Source organism: Urocampus carinirostris, chromosome 19, assembly GCF_059441175.1.
Source record: "Urocampus carinirostris isolate Australia breed hairy pipefish chromosome 19, RoL_Ucar_1.0, whole genome shotgun sequence".
Classification (NCBI taxonomy): domain Eukaryota; kingdom Metazoa; phylum Chordata; class Actinopteri; order Syngnathiformes; family Syngnathidae; genus Urocampus; species Urocampus carinirostris.
This window is the reverse complement of record NC_142367.1, coordinates 19906677-19933845: the sequence shown is the minus strand read 5'-3', so window position 1 is coordinate 19933845 and position 27169 is coordinate 19906677. Positions and strand designations below refer to the sequence as shown.

The 27169-nt window shown below is 40.6% G+C and overlaps 1 protein-coding gene across 1 annotated transcript; it reads right to left on the bottom strand.

Annotated features, from left to right (window-relative positions):
- Nucleotides 1-131: 131 nt before the first annotated feature.
- Nucleotides 132-25777, bottom strand: LOC148347640 (putative protein MSS51 homolog, mitochondrial). The gene is made up of 7 exons (XM_088323471.1): nucleotides 25506-25777; nucleotides 23514-23697; nucleotides 23287-23436; nucleotides 12540-12664; nucleotides 11913-12479; nucleotides 3266-3359; nucleotides 132-649 (listed from the first exon to the last, which is right to left on the bottom strand). Exons 1-7 carry the CDS (start codon nucleotides 25591-25593, stop codon nucleotides 451-453), a joined length of 1407 nt encoding a protein of 468 aa, XP_088179597.1. The 5' UTR covers nucleotides 25594-25777; the 3' UTR covers nucleotides 132-450.
- Between the last annotated feature and the right edge of the window lie 1392 nt (nucleotides 25778-27169).

Sequence of the window (27169 nt, the reverse complement as noted above, 5' to 3'; positions counted from 1 at the left end):
TCAAAAAATGAAATCACAAGTGAGCATATTAAAAACTGTTCTTTTTAATCAAACTGAATCGTGTGTATTTTTACTTAGAAAGGACAATCAAATGGATGCAATTTTAATACATGAATAAGTAGTTACATATTATGTCCGCTAGATGGCAGTGTCGTCTTTAAGAAATTATCCTGACGCGTTTGAATGTTTATTTTTATTTACGTTTCCCTTCTAACACTTTTAAAAGGTTGTCGTTATTTAATTATATTCAATAAATGAATATAACATTGGAGGGTTTGTTAAAGGCCTGACATGAGGGGAAAAGAAAATATTCTTAGCAGAGGATGGTTTCGATCCATCGACCTCTGGGTTATGGGCCCAGCACGCTTCCGCTGCGCCACTCTGCTGGTGCATAGCCAGTGGTACCACAAAGTCTTCATATTACACAGCCGAGAGAACGCAGTGTGCAATCTAATTTGTATCCTCAAAGTATTCCCTTGGCATCAGTCCTTGGAAAGCGATGAAGTGAGAGTTGCAGTATACTGGCGGTTTGTTGGGACAGGCTTGCACTTGCTCAGGCTTTTGTGACGCGAAAGGATTTGCTCCACTTTCCCTAATGTCCATTTCCAACTCCAAAAGAATCTGCAGCGAGTATTTTAGCTCCATTTCGCTGTAGGAGACAACAGAACAGAAATCAAGTATCAGTGTTAGATGATATTGTACTCCGGTCGTCTCTTTCTGTGACAAGCAAAATCAATACGATGCACTAATGGTGACTGCCACATGGGGGCAGTAGCGAGTCGTAGCTTACTTAGGCAGCAACTGTTGTAATATTAAAAGAAGTCACTGCTTATAAGTACTCATGATCAGTGTTCCCTCTAAGCTGCGTGCGTGCGCAATTGCACACTGCCTGCACATTCCCAGCGCACAAGAAAATCTATCCATCGCAATGTTCCCTCGATGCTGCGTGTGTGAGTTTTTAGAGTTTTTCGAGAACCGGCTTCTTCGGCTCGGCTCACTAAAAGGAACCGGCTCTTTCGGGTCTTAAACGGCTCTTCAGGTTGTTTTTCCTCCTTTATCCCTATATGACCAAATATTATGTAAAATTATGCACAAAATGACTTAAAGGAAGGGGGAATAGAACAAAAAAGAAAAAAAATACCAAAATGAAAAAGTAGTGAAAAGCTGAGAAAAATAAAAAACAAAAGGAAGAGAAAAAAAGAAGGAAAAATTCAGAAAAAAGGAAATAAACAAAGGGAAAAAAGTAAATAGAGAACAAAAAGAAAAAAGTAACAGCTAGGAATAAATAAACACAATGAGATTTTTTAAAAGGAATTTAAAAAAAATGGAAAAAAACAGGGAAAAAGAAGAAAAAGTCTGAGTTGCATTCAAATAATTTCCAATTATACAAAGTCAATCTTGTTGCCAACATTGTACTTCCACTAAAAAATGTGATTAAATACTCTTATCGTACTACTAATGATTTAGTTGCCACACTTGGGATTGCTGTTGCTCACTGTTGTTTCAAGCGTTGCTCACCAACTTTGTGGGAACGCACAGACCAGTGGAAAATTACAGGGAACATTGCTCATGATTGTATAATTTCTTAATTTATTTATTCGTACCTTCAGTCGCGCTTTTTTTGCCTTAAAGATAAAATCTTAAACAAACGAAATGTGAGGAAAAAGCACATGCTTTTTTTCATAAAATATATTTATATTTCATTGGTACAGTCCAATTATTTTTCTAGCACCTTAGCAAGCCAGTCGCCATATTGTTTTACGTGTTAGTTAGTCGAATAGGTTACCAATGTTATAAGCAAAAATTGGGTAGTTTTTGTAGAGAATGCAGTGATGGTTCTAACAAAAAAAGGAGGCTAACTGGGACCGATCAACTAAACAATCAGCGAGCAACCAGGCTAACCAGGAACCGAAAATGAAAAGCGTCAACGGCTGCTGCAACGAATGTGAAACACAGTGAAATGCAGGATTTCTTCAGGCAAAGGTTGAGCAGCTTGGGCAAGATTTTGCTAAGGATGAGGCTATAATCAGGAGAGCAGTACTTTATTCAACAGTGTGCCTTTGATGTTTTTCGTTTACCTTTGTAATTGATTGACAACCTGCTCGTGAACTGCTGTTTTATTTTGGTATAGAAATGATGGTAAACCACCTCAGTCCTGCACATGAGTATTTCTGCCCAGAATATTCTGTAACAAAACCGTTCGGAGGAACAGCTCATCTTTTAGAAATACTACCTCCTCGCCATAAGAAACAAACCAACACGCGGGAGGAGAAAGAGAGAACTCACAACACTACATAAAACATATTTTTAAGAAACATCGATAAGAATATGTTTTTTTATCATTCGACACCTGCAAAGGTGTTTGCATAGTAGGCCATTTTGTTTATTTTGACTTTTATACAACACTGTTGTTTGTTATTTTGATTATGTCATGAACCGGGCCAGGAGGAGAACCCAAATGCGTGACGTTTCTCATACAAGCTTTTATTTTACGGGAAATCGGGCAGTTATGCACGTTAACCCAAACGCCAGTGATTCAGCGATCGTTGGGCGGAAAACGAAAGGCGGCAGTCTGGTGTGGAATGACAGGAAGCCAGCGGCCGACGAGATTGATACCAATTGCACGAGCAGATATCGGACAGATGAGGTTGATACCGGACAGGACGGGACAGACAGGATTGATGTCAAAACTGGATATCGAAATTAAACACGGCAAACTAGACAGGAACGAAACTGAAGATCGATATTGAACAGGAAAAAATAGACGGAACAATAACGGACAGGAAACCGAGTCAAAACCCACATCTTATGGGTGCAGAGGTTCATTGACGGACTGACAAAGGGTGAGTGAGAGCACTGAGTTTAAATAGAAGGGAGGTCTATCTGTCAACGAGCCGCAGCTGGCGCCACACGGGCAGGGCCAATTGGGCGCCATGGCAACCGTGACAGAGTATTATGTACTGTTTACACATTTTTGCTGTTCCTTGACATCCACACCCTTTAGAGCGGATCTGCTTTTTGTAACCTAGGATATTTAACAAAAATAAATGGCACAGGGGCGGGCTTTTAGAACAGGTTGGAATATTTGATTGGGGGTTTGTGTCCTCTCCTGTTTTCCTTGGAAGTTCAATATCCATTGATGTATTCTCTCCTTGTTTTGAGTGTCTACATAACTATAAACTTACAAAAAAACTTTGACCTGACTTCCCTTATTACTGCACCTGACTGTTACGCAATGCAAAATGCAATTGTCTGGAAAACCTACCTGAAAACTGTGAAATAGGAGGGGATGTTGTAGTCTCGGAGAAGCAAGAGGGTGGGCAGCCAACCCTCCACCAGGCCCTGGTTGGCGTGGAAACCTGCAAGGATGACTAATGAGCTCAGGGAAAATAAGATGAAGATAATGAATGTCAACGAGTTTACAGATCTTGATTACCGCGCATGATATTTTTGGTTAGATTATCCTCTCAAATAAATGTCGGGGGTTTTTTTTTGGAACCACCCGCCGTTACCTGAGCCCATAGTGTGGATTTTCTCGACTTAATCCACCGCTTAATGCCACCATTATCACGCTGCCTTATTTAAAACCCATTTCCTGATGCTAATCAGTTTTTGGTACACGCCGATGAGGTTAGATGATGGAAAACGTTATAAGCTCCATTTTTCTTTTCGTGTTATCTCATCTCATCTCATTAGCTACACCGCCTATCCTCAGTAGGGTCGCGGGGGTGCTGGAGCCCATCCCAGCAATCATCGAGCAGTGGGCAGGGGACACCCTGAACTGGTTGCCAGCCAATCGCAGGGCACGCATGGACAGACAACTCGCTCGCTCATTCAGACATAGGGACAATCTGGACCGGCCAATCCACCTGAAATGCATGTCTTTGGAATGTGGGAGGAGACCGGAGTGCCCGGAGAAAACCCACGCAAGCACGGGGAGAACATACAAACTCCGCACAGGAAGTCCGGTAGCTGGATTTGAACCCACACAGGAGGTTCCCAAGACCTTAGAACTGTGCCGCACACGCGCTAACCACTGCGCCGCCGTGCTGCCTTCGTGTTTTCTGTGATATAATTAATAATTTTCTTGAACCCACACATCAAAAGAAAACAAAAACACAAAACGTAAAAAATTAACAATAATAAAAAAGAAATATCAGAAAAGAAAAAGGAAATTAGATTAATCAAAATTGTAAAAAAAAATATATATATATATATAGACAGATAGATGGATAGATAGATAGATAATTCAAATAGGAATGAAGCCAGCTTTTATATATTGATTTATTGATTGATTGATTGACTGAGTGATTGATTGATTCATTTATTCATTCATTTATGTGTTCATTTATTCGTTTATTCATGTATCCATTTATTTGTTTATTTATCCATTTATCTATTCATTTATTTGTTTATTTGTGCATTAACACACTTATTTTCACCCTTGTATGCGTACGTATTTTGGAATATTGTTTCCTTTTTTTCCCATGCATTGATACGAAGATTATTTATTTTCAATCCATTTCAAAATTACTGCGAACTTTTAGTCATATTTTTACTTTTTGGCCTTTTTTTCTGTCTTTCTTTCTTTTTCTTCGTTCGTTTTTTCTCCTTCATAGTATACTGCCCTCTGGTGGCCAAGACCAACACCTCACACGGTACAAAGAATTAGGCCGTAGGATTTAGATTATTTAATTCTTCATATTGTATTAAGTACCGTCATTATGATGGAATAATATTAAACAGTGCCATAATATTACGTTTTTTATGGCTACAAATTTGTGATAATTGTAGAGTAATGCCTTTCTACTTGGAAACTTCAAATATGAGATAAATCTGTTTATTAAATTCATTAATTTGAATAGATATAGTTGTGTGATTATCAACAATGCGTATGCGTTTTTGTCCGATTTAGTAATTCATCGTCAATTTAATGAACCGCAAATTAATAAATAAAAGTGTGGTCCCCTCAAAATTATGAGACTGATCGTTATTGTTAGAGAGTGAACATTAGACGTCCTCGTTTGGAAATCCAAGGTAACTGCAATTAGCACTCAGAGATACTAAAAGGATTTCTTTCCAAACACAAGATAAAAACGCGACAATACGTCTGCACGATTAATCAAAAACTAATCGATATCGCGATGTGACGTACTGTGATTGTGTAATCGCGAGACACTGTGTTTTTTTTAAAGGATTAATAATTCCGTGTTTTTTCCCCCTTTCTTAATTGAGTGATGGGGTGTTTGGCCAACCAGAACGGTCACAGTTCGGGTTTTAACAGCGCCGGCCAATCAGGAGCAAGTTTTAACGGCACTAGCCAATAAAGGCAAGGCAAAGCAATGTGACAGCTAGTAGCTTTAGCGGCTCGTTACATTAAAAATAAATTAATCAATTGAATCTGACTCTGAGGAAAATCGAAAGAGTGCAAAGAAATAGTGATTACCAGCGGGTGCCCCGTGGATTGTTATTGTGGCGTTGGGAGAGAAAGCGAAAACGAGGCTGCAGGTTCGGCCTACGGCTACTGCTAGGCTAAAAACTCTCTTAAGCCACCACTGCCGAGCCTGCTAGTCACCAATGTCAAATCCTATGAAACGGATGACCTGGAGCTACATTTGTGACTCTTGTATTTGAATCATTGTGGAGACCTTGCTGAAGTCGCAGTTACTTAATGCTAGCATACAGCTAGCCAGCCGCTTTCCAAATTGCTTTCTTACTCTGAAAGGAGAAGCCCTCCAATTTCGTTATACAGTGGAACCTCGCTAGTTCGCGGTTCCACTTTTGCCGGTTCAGAGCTTCGCGGGTCTAAAAAATATCCCTTACCTTCTCAATAAAAGCATTTATTGACTTGACGCCATTAAGCGCGAGCTTATGTCAACTGAGGACACGATGTGGACACTCTTATTGTAAAGGGGAAGGAGACACAATGCTTAGTCCTTGCCGCTTCGCTCACCCCCCCTCCTTCAACTCCTCCCACCTCACCCCTTTCTTATGTGGCGCACAGTTTATCAAGGAGGGAACTCGGCAACGCAACGTCAGTATATTCTCTTCTGTCACATTTCATCTCAAGTTTGACTTTATTATACCAAAAGCGAACGGTTGTTTGTACTACCTAAACAAGGCTATTTGTGTGTGGTTTCGTGTATTTGTTGTAAAAGCCGTTCGATGCCGCTAGCTAAAGTATGTTGTTATTGTCAGAAAGTAGCTCTTTCACTTTCATTAAAATGAACAAAGACCAATTTACTGTATACCTGTATACGTTTTTTTAAGCATTTTTGAAGGGGCGCCGCTACTTCACGGATTTTCAGTTTTCACGGGTGGTCTCGGTCCCCATTAACCGCGATAAGCGAGGGATTACTGTACTTCTGTATTATTATGTATTATGACCATAAAGACCATTTATGCAACTGCAATTCCGTCTTTATGGTTGTTAATTCGTTACAGTGGTATACTCTCAATCAGTAATGACGATCTCGAGGTAAGTTTGCATGACACTATGATTAAGTTCTCACAAAAAAAGGAAACTAGCGCAGAAAATCAGAACAAACAAAATCTTGCAGCCCTACTACATAACATCAATCATTTTTCCTCTTGGCAGGTGAACATCCACCGTGACCTCCTGATAACCACACGTCAACAACCGAGATCCGAAACCGGCCTCCGACCCTCCGGATAATCCGACGTCCTCGCATTAGCCGCCGTTCGCCACGTTAGCTCCGGCGTTGATTTATCCGCCCGAGCTCCGTATGAATAACTCGCCCTTCAACCGGGGCCCGGGCTCAGGGCCAGCGCACAAATCAAAGACTCGAAATCCACCCCTGCTTATCCGTTCCTGATCCGGCTTCCACCGCCAGGTCACGGATCGATCGGTCCTCGGGTTTACTCGACGTCGAGCAGCCGAACGAATTCCGTTGTTTTCGCCCTGCCCCAGGTTAGCACTTCTCATCGAGATAAAAAATGAAACAAGGATTTTAATGTTTGCTGCCTCGGGGGAGATAAAGAGCACTCGCTGCAGTCTGCAGCTATTAATTGCAATAATCGCGTGGTACTAATGAGAATTTGGCCATTATGCAGGATAAAGATTTAGATTAGCCCCAAGGTATGTCTCTTGGAGATCCTTTGATACAATTAGGACTAATTAAACAGGAGAATTGAGTAAGGGCTTTTTACATTAAGTGAAGGTGACACACAAAATGTGATTTTACGCCGGGATCTGAACAAATATTGCACGATAGGTTCCGACGAGATTGGGTGAATTAGCAAAATTGAACCCAGGAATTTTTGTGACATTTCTGCTTTTTTTGCTTTCACTCTCTTGACTTTTGTTTCGAAACAATTGAAATATGAATATTTTTATTTTATTTCATGTAGTTATCTAATAAAAAAAAAGAAACAATTTTAGTGCCTAAAGTTCATGTGCTCTGTTTATCATAATTACAAACTACCGTATTTTCTGCACTATAAGGTGCACCTAAAAGCCTTTATTTTTTTTCAAAAGCTGACCATGCACCTTATAATACAGTGCGCCTTATATATGGATCAATATTAAGTCGCAAAGTCTTGCAACTAAGGCAAGCAGCCGCCGACTAGATTTTCCCCCAAAGGCGAAGTCGTCCGCGGTGTATGCTGGGATTTATATACCGGCGTTTCATTTCCTAACCAATGTGTCAATCATCATTTGAATCAGACACTATTGGCTAAAGTTATTCGGAGGTAAAGGGGGCGGATCCTTTTTATCATTTACAGGCTCGCATAGGCTAAAGGGGCGAAACAAAGCCTGCAATTGGCCGAAAAAGATGAATGTGAATCACACGTTGGGTTGCACTACGGCATACATAGAGAAAACATTTGTTACTATTCTGTATTTGTAAATATTTTACTCTCCTGGATTTACTACACTCACGGTTGTAAGAAGACCATGGTTACGTATCATTATTGAACGTGATGGCTGCAAGAGAACTTAGGTGAGCTATGCTGCTTTATATCTTGTTTTAGAACGATCTTTATGTCTCTGTGATGAGTCTATTTTTCAACTCAATTCAATTCAAAGTGTTTATTGTCATGCACAGTAAAGAACCCCGTTTCCCTGCACGATAAAATTCTTACTTTGCTGTCCACACAGTTGCCAGCAAAAAATAAAATGGAAACTAAAATGTTTGTTAAGTGACATCTTACGGACACCGCATCCGCACGTGTCTACGACACGTATTTGCTTCTTTGCAAGCTTTGGGAATGTTAAGGGGGTAATAAGTTTGACTGAACTATCTGACTGTTGTGTCGACGTTCCCATTGTAGTGCCTCATAATCCGGTACGCCTTATGTATGGAAAATATAGGACAAAAAACTATTTTTGGGGGGCGCGCCCTATAACACGGTGCGCCTTATAGTGCGGAAAATACGGTAGCTTAAGTGGGGAAGGGTTCAATTAGTCAATGATCGTGACATTTCCGAGCAAAAGGTATCAGTGCTGGATCTGTATCGATGGACACCGTGTCTTCACTTGGATCCAATTGACACCAAAATTCCCAGTACCGCCCATCCCATACCGCGTGATGGTAAGATGATAAGTGCAAGAGGACCTGGCCGCTAGCCCGAACTGCTAGGCACCTCCACTGTCATACGGGAACTACAATGGAAAGGGCAGCCCGCAGCCCGGTGCCTCTCGATAAGTGAACTGCTGGTGGGTGGGGGTCACAAAAACGACCGTCTGGGCCTTCAACTGCTGCTTGGCCGGCGACCGGGTCACACATCAGACTTTTAGCGCGACATCACGCAGGAGGTGCCACCACTTTCACGAGCTGGCACTAAGATGAGGTCCATTGCGTTTTATTCCCGTTATCATTTGTTTATTATTATAAACAAACAAAGTCTTTTATCGAATTTCTTTAATAACCTTTTAGATTCCTTATTGGGTGGTGCGAATGAGAAAGCGGGGGACACGTCTCCACACTCGTAGGAGGTCAGCTAGCGGACGTTAGCTTGGCAGCCAGTAAAAATGTATTCCCAGCTGCTCCCATTAATCACCGACAATCTTCGATAAAAGCCACGGGGCTAATGAACAGAGCAGTTCTTGCGAGTTTAACATCTAATTTGCTGTCGTGTATGAAAGATGGGAAGATAATTGGAAAGGAGGTTTTGTTTTCCGACCTTTATTATTCTTACCCAAGGTGAAAATATACATTTTTATTGTCCTAAGCTTCTTCTTGAGGTTACAGTGACTGTATTTTTGTTTTTATAGTTATACAGTGGAAACTCGGTTCTCGACCATAATCCGTTCCATTTCTTTGTACGAAAACCGATTTGTACGATCACCGAAGCCGTTTTTCCCATTAAAAGTAATGTAAAATTGTTTCAATCCGTTCCAACACTCTGAATGTTTATCTTGAATATTTAACGTAAAGCTAACCCAGGCTAATCGTACGTTCGCGTTAGCGTAATCTTCCGTACGAAAGATTACGCTAACATGAACGTGTAAAAATGAAAAAAAATCAGGTCGTTTACACGTCATTTAGCACCCGGGTCTCCACAACAAGTGGTGAGCGGTTAAAGGACAAAGAAAAGAATTATGAATAGGATTTCTTACCGGTCGGCAGAAGCCATGCTGTATTCCTGAAAGAAGGGAAACTCGCACACCTTCTTCATATTTTGCTATTATTTCTTTCTTAAATGCAATAGTTGTACGCACTACTCCTCTTTTTTCACCTGTAGCAACTTTGCTGCTTGCACCAAGCTTCTTCCGAGGCATAATTAGGGGTTAAAACACTCCCTTCACCGCTTTTGAAAAACGAAAACAGAAAAGGAGTGCGCGTTGCCGTGACAACAGTTCTGCACGAGGGGTGGGGGCAATCTACACTCGTACGCCGCTCAGCCTCGCCCCTAGCGTACCGGCGTTCGAACTCCGATTTTTTGAACGAAAAGCGAAGAAAGAATTTTTCTAAATTTTTGGTCGAGAACCGATTTGATCGAACTGAGAGGCGTTCGAAAACCGAGGTTCCACGGTACGTTAAATGCGGTATCCTTAACCTTAAAATATTCCCCTTACTGATGCCATCTTCTGGCTGAAATCATCATTGCAGCCTCTGTCACCCCGCTTGTATGGCGCCTGCATGTACAATACGTGTCTCTCTCAAACGCATTAAAATAAACTCCTTTCGTCCTCTTTTTTGAGGGTTTGAGTTTGCATTTAGAGTGTATTTGAAACAGTCCTTTTCTTACTTTCACCATTTTCATCCTAGAATAAAAGAAAACCTCGAGCACGTGTGTGAAATCAATCTCTTCCCTTCCCCAGCCTCTTTTCCTTCAGCCCAATGCGCTTTGTTGTCGGAACACACAATGATAGGAGTAGGATAAAAGCAGATTGAGAAGTTGAGAATTTTAAAACATACTTAAGAGACAAATATATTTATCTCTTAATTTTTAAGGACACCTCAAACTACGCAAAGTAGAGATCTTTGTTTCTGTGCTGTAAAATGTAAAGGAGGGAATGTTAAGTACAATATTTATTCTCTTTTTACTATCAGACACCTGCAAAATAGTTGGCTGAGTTTGCTAGGCCTTTTCACTATTTGGTCTAGTTATACTGTCCAGTTGTTCCTTATTTTGGCTCATTGATTGTTTTTTTGACTATTATGCACTATTCATGTCAGTGTCACTATTGGCCAATCCTGTTCCTGTCCTTTGATTTTCCTACCCTTTAGGGCTGATCTATTTTTTGTAACCTTGAAAATATAATAAAAAAGAAAGGGTTTAGGGGAGGGTCTTTAAACAGGTTGGAATTTCTTATCTTAAGGCTTCTCTCCCTGTTCTCCTTGCAAGTTCAAAATCCATTCATGGATTTTCTTCTTATTTTTTAGCTCACTCAGTGCCTAATACATATTTTTTTGTCTTTAAAATATATTTTTGTGTGTGAATATTTTTTTCATACAATCCATGTTCTATATCTGAATGTTTATGATAATATTTTTGAGCTCAAATAATGAATATACAGTAATCCCTCGGTTATCGCGGTTAATAGGGACCAAAACCACCCGCGAAAAGTGAAAATCCACAACGCCCCTTCAAAAATGCTTAAAAAAATAAATTATTTTATTTTATTTCAAAATTATTTTATTCTATTGTTATTATTTTTTAGACCTGCAAAGCTCTAAACCTGTGAACGTGGAACCAAGAAGTAGCGACGCCCATTCAAGAATGCTTAAAAAAAATTATATATATATATATATATATATATATATTTTTTTTTTTTTTTATTTTTTATTTTTTTTTATTTTATTATTATTATTTTTTAGACCTGCGAAGCTCTGAACCCGCGAACGTGGAACCGCGAAGTAGCGAGGTCCCCCTGTATGTAAGATTCAGTGTATAGGTAATGAGACAATTTCTAAAAATGACTAACTAGCAGACATGGGACCAAGTCACACATGTGCAAGTCTCAAGTAAGTCTCAAGTCTTCACCTTCAAGTCCCAAGTAAGTCCCAAGTATTTTTTTCTTGGGCAAGTCAAGTCACAAGTCAAGTCCCGAGTCTTAGATTGCCAAGTCCAAGTCAAGTCACAAGTCATAAAAACAGCGACTCGAGTCGACTCGAGTCCAAGTCACTAAGTCTCAAGTCCCCATGTCTGCTAACTAGTGTTTTTAAAATATTTTTTTTAGCTTGGTCTAAACGCTTCTGTTTTGGCTTGGAATAGAGAATATTTTAACATTGAAAATTCTATTATCAAAAGTGAAAAATAACAAAAGCAGGTATTTTGCGACACAAGTATTTCAACTGTGTTCGAAATAAGTGCCGTACTGATGAGCAAGGAAGTGTTCATACTGTAAAAAATGGTATGTATAGGGTGGGTCTTTTTTGCTGCCCCCCTATGGTCAGACATTGTACAAAAAGTTGAGGTGGTTTTCAAGTGGGCTGACCTACCTGGATGAAATCCGACCACTAAGTCCGGTTTAGCAGCTTGATCCCTTTCGATCAGGTCCTCCCAGAACTGATGATAGAGACCTTTGTAGGCGCTGATGTAGACCCTCTTCTTGGGCCCAAAGGCTGTCAAAGGGGGCCTCATAACAGGGCCCGCCACCACCTCCGGTCCCACCATGACCACCTCAATACCCAAGTGCCCCGGGAAGATATTGTTGAGCTCATCAAAATCCGTCAGCCTGGCCCCCATGGTCTCATTATGGGATGCACCCGCTATGTGGATGGTTAGCGGCTTGGTGCGAGGGTCCAGACGGTATCGCTGCATTGCCGAGCCCACGGAAAGGACCCGGGAGAGGAATTCACTTTGAACCCGCCACACGGACTCCCGTAGATCGCCGACCTCCGGTCTGGGCCTGGCTGCGTTCTTCCACAGCACCTCCATGTTGGTGCATGTCAAGACGGCATCCAGACGTGGCGTGAGGCGGTCTTCTTGCAGGGTGAGCCAGTCCTTCCAGGTCCTCAACTCCAAGGCCGACTTTGACCAGTTTTCGGAAGGAAGCGGAAGGTCTCCTGTGTGTTTTTTAGATGGTCATCAACTTGTGAAGAAACAATCTCCTGAGGTGGACTCACCAGTGAAGGTCAACCACTCCACCAGTCTATCGATAGCCACCAACCGTAAAGTCTTGCAAAACCTTTTGTGCTGTGGCCAGTTCTTCACCTGGCAGTCCTTAGAGCAGTAGTACACGTTCAAACACCTGTCGGGGTCCAACAGGACAGTAGAACTCAGTGAGTTAATGAATGAAAAATAAATATGTATTAAAGTCATTTAAAAAAAAACAAATTGAGATACTTTCAAAATGCAGGTCCTTGATTCATGACATAATTGATCTGATACCCCTGATAAGCAGGTAGGCTCCTTGCATAGCTGACTCTGCTATCGGTGGGAGAGTGTGTGTGTGAATGGGTAAGTTGTTGAGATCTATACGTGAAAATAGCGTTGTTGAGAGTCATAATAATAATATTATTTTTCTTGAAATGAGTAACATTGCTACATAAAAATGTAGTTTTATGTATGTTATGTATGCTTTTTCCACCTAAGTCTAGCATCAAGAGCTTACAGCTGGAACATAATGCTGCAGCTGCAAAATCATGCATGGACTTGCCCCCTAATATCTTTCAGATTTATTTCTCCCTATGTTCCTGTTCTGAACCTTCGCTCAAAAAATTCTGGTCTGCTAAGGGATCCCAAGAGCCAAGAAGAGATCCGCAGGTTCAAGACAGTCTACATTCCGGTCCCGGTGCTGTAAAATGCTCGGCCCTCTGAGATTTAAACTGCAACCGCAATGGAACTGTTTAAATCTAGGCTTAGAACACCCTCATATTCTATAGCTTATAAATGTTTCATGTTTACGATGTCTGTTTTTTGCACCATCCATTGCAGCCTGGTCATCCTGGAAGGGGGATTACCTCATGTGCAGTCTCAAGGTTTCTTCAATTTCCTCATGTTGGGGTATTTGAGTTTTTCCTTGCCCTCATGTAGGTTTTAGATCAAGGGATGTTGTAACAATAGTCTCCAGTTTGCAACAGCCTGTGGTCTGTGCAGCCCTTTGAGACTCCTTGTGATTAAGTGCTACACAAATAAACAAAATAAAATACTGTGACCTAAATCTTCAGTTAAAAAACCTGAAAGGAAATTTGGCTTACATTGGCAACGAAAATTGTCATGATTACTGATGTGACTCACCTGTGCCAACCGCTGCGGGTTCTGATTGGCTCCCTGTCACTATTTGAACCCAGTCCCGTCAGTCCCCTGTTGTCAGTCCATCTGCGAACCTAAGTGTATACTCGGCAAGCCTTTTTCGACCTTGACTCCCAGCTGTCCCGTCTTTGCTCCCGTCTGTCTCCGGCTACGACCTGTTTTGATCCTGACCATGTCTGCTCCCCCGTCCCGGCTTACGACCACTTTTAACCCCCGACTACGTCTACTCTCCCGTTCTGGCTAATGACTCGTTTCTGACCCTGACCACGCTTTACTCTCCAGTCCCAGTTACAACCAGTTTTCCCGTCCCTGACACCGCCATCGCTCGCTTAGAAAGATCCACTTCCGTGTTCGGATCACAGTCTGAATCCAAGAGCAACTTGCTTCCCGCGTCCAGCGAACACCGGATCGTGGGCGTAGCCCTTCCTCTTTCCTTCAATTAAAGTTGTGGTAAACGTCACGCAACTGGGTCCTGTTTCCGTTCTGGTCCTGACAGAAAATAAAAGAACGCAGAACTTTCTGTTACGCTAAATATTTGGATACAATTTTCACTTTGCCTAAAATAAGTGCAAAACAATCCCCGGGAATCCAAATACCAACTGATCCATGTCCAAAAAAAACACACGGGGGCTTAGCATGACATTCACAATATACATCACAGTGTACATAATACTCATAGCAGGCCTCTGACGTAAAGGTTAAGTTTGTGGAAGGAAATCAAATCCGACCCTGACACAAAATAAACTCTGCGGTAAAATAATGTGCTCTGATATCAGTGAATCTTCGGCTTTGATACCAACACGAAACAAATCGGAAATTTAATAGAAGTCCAAAAGTTGCAATGATGGACAAGAAGTTTTATTGCATGTTGACGAATAAGCATTTAACATTAGCTGTGTCCAATAACTATCACGATGAGAGGCAGTAGCAGCTGAGAATTTACTTTGTGTGAGTGGGGGGAGTTTGCGGAGGAAGGGTCCAAAGACCAATACAGTTGGGAGAGCTTTTCTAATTAGCAACAGTGCTTAGATTCCCAAATGGGAAAGGTATCATGTAGCTGTTCTGGGGAAAGGCTTCAAAAGTGCAAAATGAAACTCTACAAATGCAGTAGAACAACACATAAACCCCTAAAAGTGCGTAGAACTTATAAAAAAAACACCAAATACACACTTTGTGTAAGTCAGGGGTGTCGAACTCATTTAAACTCGGGGGCCACCCGATAGAACAAACATTCTGTCGGAATTAAAGAGAAAGAAAAAGAGAGATAAAAAAATAAGAGAGAGGGAGGGAAAAGAAGAGAGAGGGCGGGAGAAAGAAAGAGAGAGAGGGAGAGAGTGTGAGAAACAAAAGAGATAAAAAGAGAAGTTGTGATAGAAGGGGAAAGAAAGGGAGAGGAAGAAAGAAATCCAAGGAGAAATAGAAAGACAGGAGAGAAAAGAGAAAAAAAGCACAAAGGGTAAAAAAATAAGAGAAAAGAGGGAGGGAAAAGAAGAGAGAGGGCGGGAGAAAGAAAGAGAGAGAGGGAGAGAGCGTGAGAAACAAAAGAGATAAAAAGAGAAGTTGTGAGAGAAGGGGAAAGAAAGGGAGAGGAAGAAAGAAATCCAAGGAGAAATAGAAATACAGGAGAGAAAAGAGAAAAAAAGCACAAAGGGTAAAAATATAAGAGAAAAGAGGGAGGGAAAAGAAGAGAGAGGGCGAGACAAAGAAAGAGAGAGAGGGAGAGAGGGAGAGAAACAAAAGAGATAAAAAGAGAAGTCGTGAGAGAGGGGGAAAAGGGAGAGGAAGAAAGAAATCCAAAGAGAAATAGAAAGACAGAAGGAGAGAAAAGAGAAAAAAAGCGCAAAGGGTAGGAAGAGAGAAAGGGAAAAGAGAGAAAAGGAAAAAATGATGTGCAACATAGGAAGAGAAAAAGGGAGACACAGAGAGTGAAAGGGACAGACACGGAGAGTGGGAGAAAAGCTGTGGGAGAGAGAGAGACAGAGAGAGAGAAATAAATACAAGTACAGTGTCTTTGTGAGAGGCACCTGGCTTTGGCAACTTGAAGTTGACATATTTCAACCTGCAGCTTGTTTTTCTCTTGTGCTTCTCTGAGTGTTGTCTCGCAGGCCGGATTCAATCCCTTAGCGGGCCTGATCTGGCCCGTGGGCCGCCTGTTTGACACCTGTGGTGTAAGTAGTACACGGACCTCGAGAAAGAAACATTAGCATTCACGCGAACACGCCAGGAAGATTTGAACGGAACACGTGTGAATTGAACACTATGTTTCGGTCGTTTTGAGTTTCATAGTGAACGGAAATATGTTTTTATGAGGAGTACGCGCATTAACAAGTGAAACTAGCATCAAGGATAACTGTAGCGGAACTTGACCAGAGTCTTGGCAGGCCTATGACACAAAACAGTCAACCAGAAGCTAAGCTAGCTACTGATGTCAGGACCAGAACGGAAACAGGACCCAATTGGGTAGCGTTTACCACAAATTTTATTGAAGGAAATGTGATCCGAACATGGAAGTGGATCTTCTGTAGCGAGCGATGGCGGTGTCAGGGGCGGAAAAACTGGTCGTTAGCCGGGACTGGGAGGGCAAAGCGTGGTCGGGGTCGGAAACGAGTCATAAGCCAGAACGGGAGAGGATACATAGTCGGGGACAAAAAGAGGTCGTAAGCCGGGACGGGAGAGCAGACGTGGTTAGGATCAAAACAGGTCGTTGCCGGAGACAGACGGGAGCAAAAAGAAAAACGGGACAGGTGGGAGTCAGGGTCGAAAAAGGCTTGCCTAGTATCCACTGAGGTTCGCAGACGGACTGACAACAGGGGACTGACAACAGGGGACTGACCGGACTGGGTTCAAATAATGACAGGGAGCCAATCAGAACCATCAGTAATCATGACAACTGATGATCTTCTCGGTACAGTGCGTTTGACCAATATTTACCAAAGAACGGTAAAATTAAGGCAAATTCAACACAATAGTTGTCGAATTTGGTCCAACGACCGTTTAATAAACTAAAAAAAGCTAATTGGTCATTACTAGCTTAGTACACACAACTTAAATAGAATATTAGCGTTGATACTTGAACTATTAATATTAATGATATATGTGCTAGTTGCTTGTCTACCATCAACTTAGGTTGTCCAAATGATTGATTGCAGATTACTTTTTTTGTTTGTTTAGCTTCTCGATGGAGAATTCTGTGTAAAAAAAATAAATAAAAATTGAAAAACAACAATAGCATTGTGCTTAAATGGATAGTGTCTTGGCTGGTCCACCAACACAAAACAGTGAAACAGAAGCTAAGAAGCAAAGCTCCTGATTATCTTCTCTGTGAAAAAAAAACAAGTTTGTTTGTACAATATTCACATTCATGATGAAAAGCTACGTTAAAATTAAGGCAGTTTAATACATTAAAATAGTCATTTAGTATCACTAGTGTAGACATACTCTACATAAGGTTTTTATTATTAAGTTTTTTTTTTATTATAATTATTAAGTTTTTTTATTATAATGCAAACTACAAGTCCAAACTAATGTCAGGAACTTGAAGTGAAAGAGTTCAGCCTGATGTCAAGAAACCGCTGTCAAGGGACTGGACCAGATCGGAGGCAGGAGGCAGCAATGGTGAACTCATTCGCGTTAACGATCAGTTACTTTTATTAAGGAAATAAAAGTCGTCCAACACTCAGGGACAAAAACAAAAACAGGCTTACAGGCAAACAGGAACTCAGACTAGGAATACTCACAAAACAGGCTTTTACTCAGAACGGGCAAGTACAGGTTTCCTCAAGTCAAACAGAACAGAATAATGCAAAGTAATGCAATGAACACGCAACCGGCAATCCCCCAAACCCGCCCTTAAGAAGCACACACGCAAATTAGAAAATCTGCTACAGCGGGGCCATGCTGGACATGGCAACCGCGACACCATGGTGCAAACAAAAAACACCCCCCAAAAAAAAGAACTGCAACTTTGAGAATTGGCTGACAACACAAAAATATGCAAAAGCTGGTAAGCAGAAAACTCAAGTTGCGGTTTACTCTTGACCTATACAACGCCTCAAAAAAAAAAAAGAAACTTTGACAGCTGATAACACAAAATATGTGAACAGGTTGCAAAAAGAAAACTGAAGTTGCGGTTTCCTGTTGACCTATACAACACCCCAAAACGGGTATAACATTTTGCTTTAAAAAAGACTACTGCTAAGACTTGTATTGCGATTGTCTTCAGAATATACTCTGCCAACCAGTTCAGGGTGTCCCCTGTCCACTGCCCGATGATTGCTGGGATGGGCTCCAGTACCCCCGTGACCCTACTGAGGATAAGCGGTGCAGCTAATGAGATGAGATGAATAAAAACTTCCCGAGAAGCAGTTCATCTCCAGCCTCTTATTTTACCATCATTCTCCTCACCCTAATTCCAAAGAACACGCAAGATCCGAATCTAGATCCTTCTTCACTAGCATGGTACACGATTTTGTAAGAAGTAAGTAGTTAACACAACTCTGAAAATGGAACATTTGTATTTGTGCTAGGATTAAGGTGACATGATAGGTGTGCTTGTTGCTCTTCTACCATCAATGTAGGTCTTAAAAAAAATTGCTTCTGGATTACCAGGTAATTATTAGCTACTCAATAGGGAATTGCATGTAAAAAAAACAACAAATCCTGGGAAAGCAACATTAGCATTAATGTTAAGATAACATAAGTGTCAGGACCAGAACGGAGACAGGAACCACTTGCGTTGCGTTTCTTACAAGTTTTATAGGAAGAAAGAGAAAAGGTTGATTGCTGGACGCGGGAAGCAGGTCGCTCTGAATGGGGAAGTGGATCTTCCGTGGCGAGCGATGACGGTGTCGGAAAAATGGGTCAGTAGCTGGGACAGGAGAGCAAAAACGTGGTCGTGGTCGGAAACGAGTCGTAAGCCAGGAAAGGAGAGTAGACGTGGTCGGGGACAAAAAGAGGTCGAAATCTGGGACTGGAGAGTAGACGTGGTCAGGATCAAAAACAGGTCGAAGCCGGGGGACAGACAGGAGCAAAAAACGGGACAGGAGGGAGTCAGGATTTGAAAACTTCTACTTGCAAGGATTGTCATACCGTTGGCGTTTTTACCATAGCAACATAAATCGAAAGAAAATATTACCAAGAAATCCACATAGTAGACGTTAACTTAAACTTTTTCTTTCTTTTTCCGTGTTTTTTTTCTAGTTTTTTTAAATTCTTTTAAAAAAAATCTCATTGTGTTTATTTTTTCCGAGCTGCTACTTTTTTCTTTTTGTTTTCTATTTACTTTTTCCCTACGTTTCTTTCTTTTCTTTTTTTCTGGCTTTTATCTAAATTTTTCCTTCTTTTTTTCTCTTCCTTTTGTTTGTTTTTTTCTCAGCTTTTCGCTACTCTTTCATTTTGGTATTTTTTTTCTTTTTTGTTATATTCCCCCATTCCTTTGAGTCATTTTGTGCATAATTTTACATAATATTTGGTCATGTTGGGATTAGAGAAGCAAAAACAACCTGAAGAGCCGTTTAGGACCCGAAAGAGTCAGGTTCTTTTAGTGAGCCGAGCCAAAGAAGCCGGTTCTCGACAAACTCTACTGACTTTACTTTTCAACTTCGTTCGACATTGACTTCAAAATACCGCATTTAGGACACAACGTCAGGGGAACCCGTAAATTTTTACCTTCATGCACTGTAACTTTGACTTAAGTCGCTTCTTAATGAGTAATTTTGAGCCCTGATTTTTGTGCGCTGGCTAGATTTTCTTGTGCGCCGAGAATGTGCGAGCAGTGCGCAATTGCGAGTGAACACTGCCGGGGAGTATATCATGCGCTGTTTTGACACCGTAGAAGCCATTCATCATGTTTTACGGGCTGATGAGTTCCAGGGAGATGAATCACAGTCAGAAGGTCTTAGTTATATTTACACCTGGACATCGGTCACATTTTCGTCACCGTGCTGCACAAATTCAAGAATCTGGCACGGGCGGCCAATACCGACCTTTGACGTTAGAAAGGGAAAGTTCAGTTGTCATGTCATGATTCAATCCGCACTCTTTTTTGTTTAATATAAGGCTTTGCGAAAGTAAAGCCCCCCCTCTTCTTCCATAACTTTTCGTCATATTGTCATATTTCAGGCTTTAACTTATAGATAAAATAATCTAAATATTTTCCAAGCGTCTACAACAGGGGTGTCGAACTCAATTTACCTCAGGGGCCACAGGATAGAACAAACATTCTCTCGGGGGCCGGACTAGTAGATTAGAGAGAAAGAACGAGAAAGAAATAAGACAAGGAGAGAAAAAGAGGGTGGGACAAAGAAAGAGAGAAAGGGAGAGAGAGAGAAAGAGAGAAAAAAAGAGAGAGAGAACGTGAAACGTGAGAAACAAGAGATAAAGACAAATAATGAGAGAGGGGGAAAGAAAGAGAGAAAGAAAGATATCCAAAGAGAAATAGAAAGAGAGAAGGGGAGAAAAAAAGGAGAGAGAGAATGGGAGAAGGAGAGAATGGGAAAGCAAGAGAGAGAAAGAGACAAGAGAGAGAGAGAAGGAAAAATGAGAGAGCAAAAAAAGAGAGAGAGCAAAATAAGGTAAAAAGACAAAGAGACAAAGAGAAACAAAGAAAGAGAAAAAGAGAGACACAGAGAGTGAAAGAGAGAGACAGCAAGAGAGAAAAAGGGAGGGTAAAAAAGAGCGAGATAGAGGGAGCGAGAGAGAGAGAGCGAGAGAGAGAGAGAGAGAGAGAGAGAGAGAGAAATAAATACAAGTACAGTGTCTTTGTTCGAGGCACCTGGCTTTGGCAACATCAAGTGGACATGTTTCAACCTGCAGCTCGTTTTTCTCTTGCGCTTCTCTGAGCGTTGTCTCGCGGGCCGGATTCAATCCCTTAGCGGACCTGATCTGGCCCCCGGGCCACATGTTTGACACCCCTGGTCTACAACATGTAATACGCAATCGTGAAGAATTATTTAACAATCAATATTATGCGGAAAAAATGAAAAATGTAAAAGTAGGCGTTGCAGAAATATTGCCCCCTATCTAAAACTCCTTTTCCTGAAATCACAGCCAGAAGTCTTTTTGAGTTTGTCTCGATACATTTTGCACATCTTGAAACAGAAATATTTGCCCATTCTTCCTTACAAAACAGCTCAAGTCCTTAAGGCTAGATGGTGATCGTTTGTGCACAGGATTTTTTTTAGATCTTTCAGCAAATGCTCTATAGGATTGAGGTCTTGGCCATTATTAGTGTTAAATCATTACATTGTAGATCCTGCTTTATGTTTAGGGTCATTGTGTCACAAACCAGGAACGGAGACGGGACCCAATTACGTTCGTTTTACTCAGTTTTTATTAAGAAGGACAACAGGACTTGCATCCCCGATCTGATGATCGTCGGTGATGGGTGGTAGATAGCAGGAACGCGGAAGTGGCACTTCCGTGTCGAGCGAGGGTAGTCGTTGACAGCGAGAAAACGGGTCGATGACCAGGGCGGAGGAGCAAAACGGAAACGGATCCAGAAAAGAGGTCGGCAAAAGGTATCAGGCAGGAAACAGGGCAAAAACAGTTCGATGGCCAGGACGGGGGAGCAAAAGCAGAAACAAGTCCAGAAAAAGGTCAGCAACAGGTATCAGGCAGGAAAACAGGGCAGGATAGAGTCAGGAGTCACGAAATTTTGCCTAGCGTGTAGCGTAGGTTCACAAAACGATCCGACGAGTGTTGTCAGGAAGGCGGGGTTTAAAAATAGGAGGCAGCCAATCAGCGTCCACGGCTGTTGGCGTCAACGAAGAAGACTCAGGTGCCCCGCATCAGTAATCATGACACATTGTCCTGTTCGAAGGTAAACCTTCACCTAATTCCCAGAACTGAACAGATTTTCTGCCAGAATCGCTCAGCTTCTCATCAACTATAAAGATTTTCCCTGTCCCTCCTAAAGAAAAGCAGCCCCAGAGCATCACCATGTTTGACAGTGGGGTTTTCAGGGTGATGTGCAGCGTTACCCTTATACCAAACGCTTTGCATTTAGCCCAAAAAGTGCTTGTTTGGTCTCATCTGACCACTGCACCTTGTTTTGATGTTATTTGTGTCTCCCATGTGGCTTTTAGCAATACTTAAAAGGACCTTTTTATCATATTCTTTCTGAAAGGGCTTTCTTCTTGCCACTCTTCCACAAAGGGCAAATTTATGCATAGTACGACCAATAGTTGTCTTATGCACAGATTGGCCCACCTCAGCTGCGTATGCCTCCAGGTCATCTAATATGATTGTGCCCTCTTAGTTGCTCTCTGATTAGTTTTCTCCTCGTTTGGGCCACATTTTAAGAGGGATACTTTCGCTAGGCACTGTACATACATTGTGACCAAAATGCCAGATTATGGCGTTTGGCTAGAAGGTCCTGCAGTGAGTTCCACAAAAAGATTGATGTTCTAGTTTGGTGAGCTGTAAAATTGCAATTTAAAAGATGAGGTTCAGCAAAACGTTGATGGGTTAAAAATACTAAATTTAGATGCATAGGGTGAAAAGGGGGCAGCACGGTGGCGCAGTGGTTAGCGCTTGTGCGGCACAGTTCATGTCATGGGAACCTGTCGTGGGTTCAAATCACGCTCCAGACTTTCTGTGCGGAGTTTGTATGTTCTCCCCGTGCTTGCGTGGGTTTCCTCCGGGCACTCCGGTTTCCTCCCACATTCCAAAAACATGCATTTCAGGTGAATTGGCCGGTCCAGATTGTCCCTAGGTGTGAATGAGCGAATGAGTTGTCTGTCCCCGTGTGCCCTGCGATTGGCTGGCAACCAGTTCAGGGTGTCCCCTGCCCACTGCCCGAAGATGTCTGGGATGGGCTCCAGCCCCCCCGCGACCCTAATGAGGATAAGCGGTGCAGCTAATGAGATGAGATGAGATAGGGTGAAAAGGACATGATGGTAACGAATAAATCCCTGAGAAGAGTGCAGCACAAACGCCTCCATCTTTAAACACACCCGGTCCTGCTAGATGTGTTCTTTGGTCTTCATAATGCTTCATAATGCTGTCTCTTCAGGTAAATTTAAACAAAGACTTAATGACACACAAATGCACTATGTTTGCCATTTAGGTCAACATTGGACCATTCAGAAGTCATTAGAGAACCAACAAGGTTCCTGCGGGTACCAAGGTGCTCCCTAAGGACAGGTACCTGGAGACCTGTTCTCAAAATAGCTTACCAGGTCTGGGTCATTGTTATTTTCTAGTAAAATTATTTTTTTCTGTGGTTTACTGAGTCTATTTAACCCTACATCCAACAACTAACCTGGTAATGATACTTTAGTAACACATGATAAGTTGTTATTTTAAAAATGCTTATAAAACACAGTGCTATTTGCGCTAATAATCATGAAACAATAGCTTTGGAGACCTATTTTTCATTTTTTTTGACGTCAATATAAACTGTTAAAGTAATTTGGTTCCACGATTGTGACTGACGTGTTGTTGATTCTTGGAAAATATTTTCAGTATTTTTAACTTCAAGCTTGAAGCCTGAAATGTGACAATATGACAAAAAGTTCTTGGGGGGGGGGGGGGGGGGGCGCCCAATACTTTCGTTAGACACTGTACATGTCGCTTTCTTGGCATTTAGGTGTTGATGTTTTGAAATATAGAACCCACTTAGCACAGCGCTTGAGCGTGTTCGTCAGGTCCACAGGATCCGGGAGTTTGTTGCAACCGGTGCAGAATTGGAAGGTTTCCTCCATCTTTTGGAACATTTCCTTGTAGTTACAGAAGGCGATTCCTTTGCTTTCGCCGTCCAGGGCAGACCTAAACAAACATTTGCATGAAATTGAAGCATTTTTTTCCTTATATGAGCAAATTGGGGTACAGATATTAAAAACTACCTGTACTGTCCATAGTCCTTCATGTTGAGCTTGTTTAGGATGACCTTGGAGAGTCCCGGCACGTTTGAGTCCAAAGAGTAAAAACCGGACTGGTCAGAAAAGACGCTATTGGGGCCCGGTTTGTACGATTGGGGGAGAGATGGGGTCTCGGATGCCATGATTGGGGGAAGAAAGGAACGTCCCACTAAAAAGAACATGGGAACAAAACTTGTTCAAGTGATAGATAATTTATATACATTTATTGGTGTTTTTTTTTCACTGTATTTTTAAAACACCAAGAAATTTGCATATTTTTAACTGGAATCGAAAACAAAAAACAAATGTACTCAGAAATATTGTTGTTCATAGTTTACCATTTTTTTACACATATTTTTAATGTTGATATATATATATATATATATATATATATATATATATATGTATATATATATATATATATATATATATGTATATATAAATGTTATTGTCAGGAACCAGAACAGGATCAGGACCCAAACGCGTTACGTTCTCACACAAGCCTTTTATTTTACAAAAAATGGGGAGTCATGCACGTTAGGCAGCGGTCTGGCGTGGAAAGACAGGAAGCCAGAGACCGACGAGATCGATTCCAATTACCCGAGTTGATATCGAACAGATGGGGTCGATACCGGACAGGACGGGACAGACAGGATAGATAATGAATCAGGATATTGAAAATAAACAAGAAAAACTAGACGGGAACGAAAACTGGAGAGACTAATAAACAGGACAAAAATAGACGGGAGCAAAACTGGAAACCGAAATTAAACAGGACAAAATAAACGGGAACAATACCGGACAGGAAATACCAACAGGAAACAGGACAGAGTCAGAACCCACGTCTTGGGGGGCAGAGGTTTGTGAACGGACTGACCAAGGTTGTGTGAGAGCTTAAATAGACATAAAGCCCATCTGTCAACCAGCCGTAGCTGGCGCCACACGGGTGGGGCCAATTGGGCGTCATGGCAACCGTGACAGTTATTTTTTCAAACAAATATTCGATACTTTTTCATTTTCAACTGGAACATATTGTTAAAAAGAGAATTTTTAAAATTGAAAACATAAAAATACTTGCAATATAAACCTGGAATAAAAACAATAATAGTGGAATAATAAAGATAAGCAGCAGGATAAGCATTTTACTTTTATTTTTATTTCAGATTTCACAACAGGTCTTAAAAATATATATATATTTTATTGTACATTTTTCCTTCAGTTTTTTCTGGACGTTTTATATTGAATCAGGGAGAATATTGTAAAATAAGGAAAATACAACTAAAATAAAAGGTGAAATGAAAATCTAGAAAAATAATAGTAAAATGATGAAGAAATGAAAAAAAGTAGTAGCTGGCAGTAGAACAAAAACATTTAACTTTGAAATTATTTTTTTCTTTTGACTCCAGTTTTAAATGATTTATACTGAACCTATCTCCTTTTTAAAATTTTAAAAATAAGAAAAAAATAAAAATAATAAAAGCTGAAAAAAATAATTATAAGAGTGTAAAAAACATAAAAAATCAAATCAAAATAAAATAAAAGTAAATATATACATATATACATATATTTTTCTAAATCTTGATAAACAAATACAACAAAAATAATGAATAGTATTTGCTACTTTACTGTCCATAAAATATACTGTATTTCATCAAAACAATTGAATTTTCACTTTAAATGAGAATTTTTCACAGGAACCCCCACATATCTGGCTGGTAATTTGTCCTAGAAAGGGATGGGGGCCTCCAGGCTGTACTTGCCCAAGACACACCACAGGAAATGGTGCCCCTACGACCCCAGTGTTAAGGGATCCAACCGACCAATTGTTAGTCACGAAGTGCCACAGAAATCCACTTTGCCCTCAGCATTAAAGAAAAGTCACGAATCGATGAATTAAGATGCAGCGTTGCACTATTAAAGCCGAGCCTTATCACGTTTTCAACTGTTCAACCGAGAGGAAGATTTTAGCCGCCGTACCTCTTGCTGGCTTTTGAGGGTCTTGCTGTCTTCTTGAGTTGAGGGCTGTAATGAGTGACGGCCCCTCATGCGGGGGTGTCATCCGCATATGTATCCCCCTGGAGGGGCGGCTATAACGTGGGAGTGAAGATGATAAGTGTGGGAGGGAACCTTTTCATCAAATCTTTCTTGTGTTTCATCAGTGTAGTATTTGGTCATCGTTGTATTTTGTCATTGTAGTATGTTGTTGTCGTTGTATTTTGTCTTTGTTGTATTTTGTTCTTTTGTTTTGTCGTTGGATTTGTTCTCTAGATAGATAGATAGATAGATAGATAGATAGATAGATAGATAGATAGTGTGGATAGATAGATAGATAGATAGATAGATAGATAGATACTTTATTCATCCCCTAAGGGAAATTCACATTTCCAGCAGCATCCCTGAGCTGAGAACAGTACAATAATAAAGCCAAAAGAATACAATATACAAATACCCAGTTTATTGTCTTGTTGTATTTTTTCGGCGTTCTACTTTGTGATAGTACATTGTCTTTGTTGTATTTGATCATATTTTGTTGTTGTTAGTGTATTTTGTCAACGTTGTACTTTGTCATTTTATTTTCGCTTTGTTGTATTTTGTTGTCGTCGTATTATGTTGTTGTAGTATTTTGTCGTTGCAGTATTTTGTCATTGTTGTATTGTGTCTGTGTTGTATTTTGTTGACGCAGAATTTTGTCCTCATGGTATTTTGTCATTGTAGCATTTTGTCTTTGTTGTATTTATTGGTTGTTCTGTTTTGTGATAGTACATTGTCTTTGTTGTATTTTATCGTATTTTGTTGTATTTTGTCTTTGTTGTCGTCAAATTCTGTCGTAGTATTTTGTCGTGGCAGTATTCTGTCGTTGTAGTATTTTGACGTGGCAGTATTTTGTCATTGTTTTATTGTGTCTTTGTTGTATTTTGTTGTTATATTTTGTTGTACATTGTCGTCATGGTACTTTGTCGTCGTGGTATTTTGTCGTTGTAGTATTTTGTCGTCGCAGTATTTTGTCATTGTAGTATTTTGTCTTTGTGGTATTTATTGGTAGTTCTATTTTGTGATAGTACATTGTCTTTGTTGTATTTTATCATATTTTGTTGTACTTTGTCGTCGTGGTATTTTGGCGTCGTCGTCTTCTGTCGTCGCAATATTTTGTCATCGTTGTATTTTGTCATTGTTGTATTTTGTCATTGTTGTATTTTGTCATTGTATTTTGGCGTTTTTAGTTTGTGATCGTACATTGTCTGTTTTATTTTATCATATTTTCTGGTCGTTGTATTTTCTTGCACTTTGCTGGCGTTGCATTTTGTTGTCATCTTACTTTGTCATTGTATTTTGTCGTCGTAGTATTTTGTCAATGTAGTATTTTGTTGTATTTTTTCTACAGCGTATTTTCTCGTATCTTCATCGTCGTTGTATTTTGTTGTAGTAGTATTTTGTCACAAGAAAATGTCATTTGAAAGTCAAACTGGCTGAACTTTACACCATCACAGATCACCCTCATTCAAATAACATTTTGTTATGAAAAAATACAAGATACGACGGCCAAATACAAGACAAATTGCGATAAAATACAGTACAATGAAAATGAAACAAGAACAAAATATATGACAAACTAAAGGACAGATTGCATTAATGAATAAATT

What these genes read in the sequence shown, in the direction of transcription:
- LOC148347640 (XM_088323471.1), bottom strand. Translation starts at nt 25,593, where the DNA reads ATGCGGATGACACCCCCGCATGAGGGGCCGTCACTCATTACAGCCCTC. An exon ending in CCCTCAAAAGCCAGCAAGAG is followed by an intron (nt 23,698 to 25,505) that starts GTACGGCGGCTA and finishes TGTTCTTTTTAG; the next exon opens with TGGGACGTTCCTTTCTTCCC. An exon ending in AGTGGTCGGATTTCATCCAG is followed by an intron (nt 3,360 to 11,912) that starts GTAGGTCAGCCC and finishes TCATCCTTGCAG; the next exon opens with GTTTCCACGCCAACCAGGGC.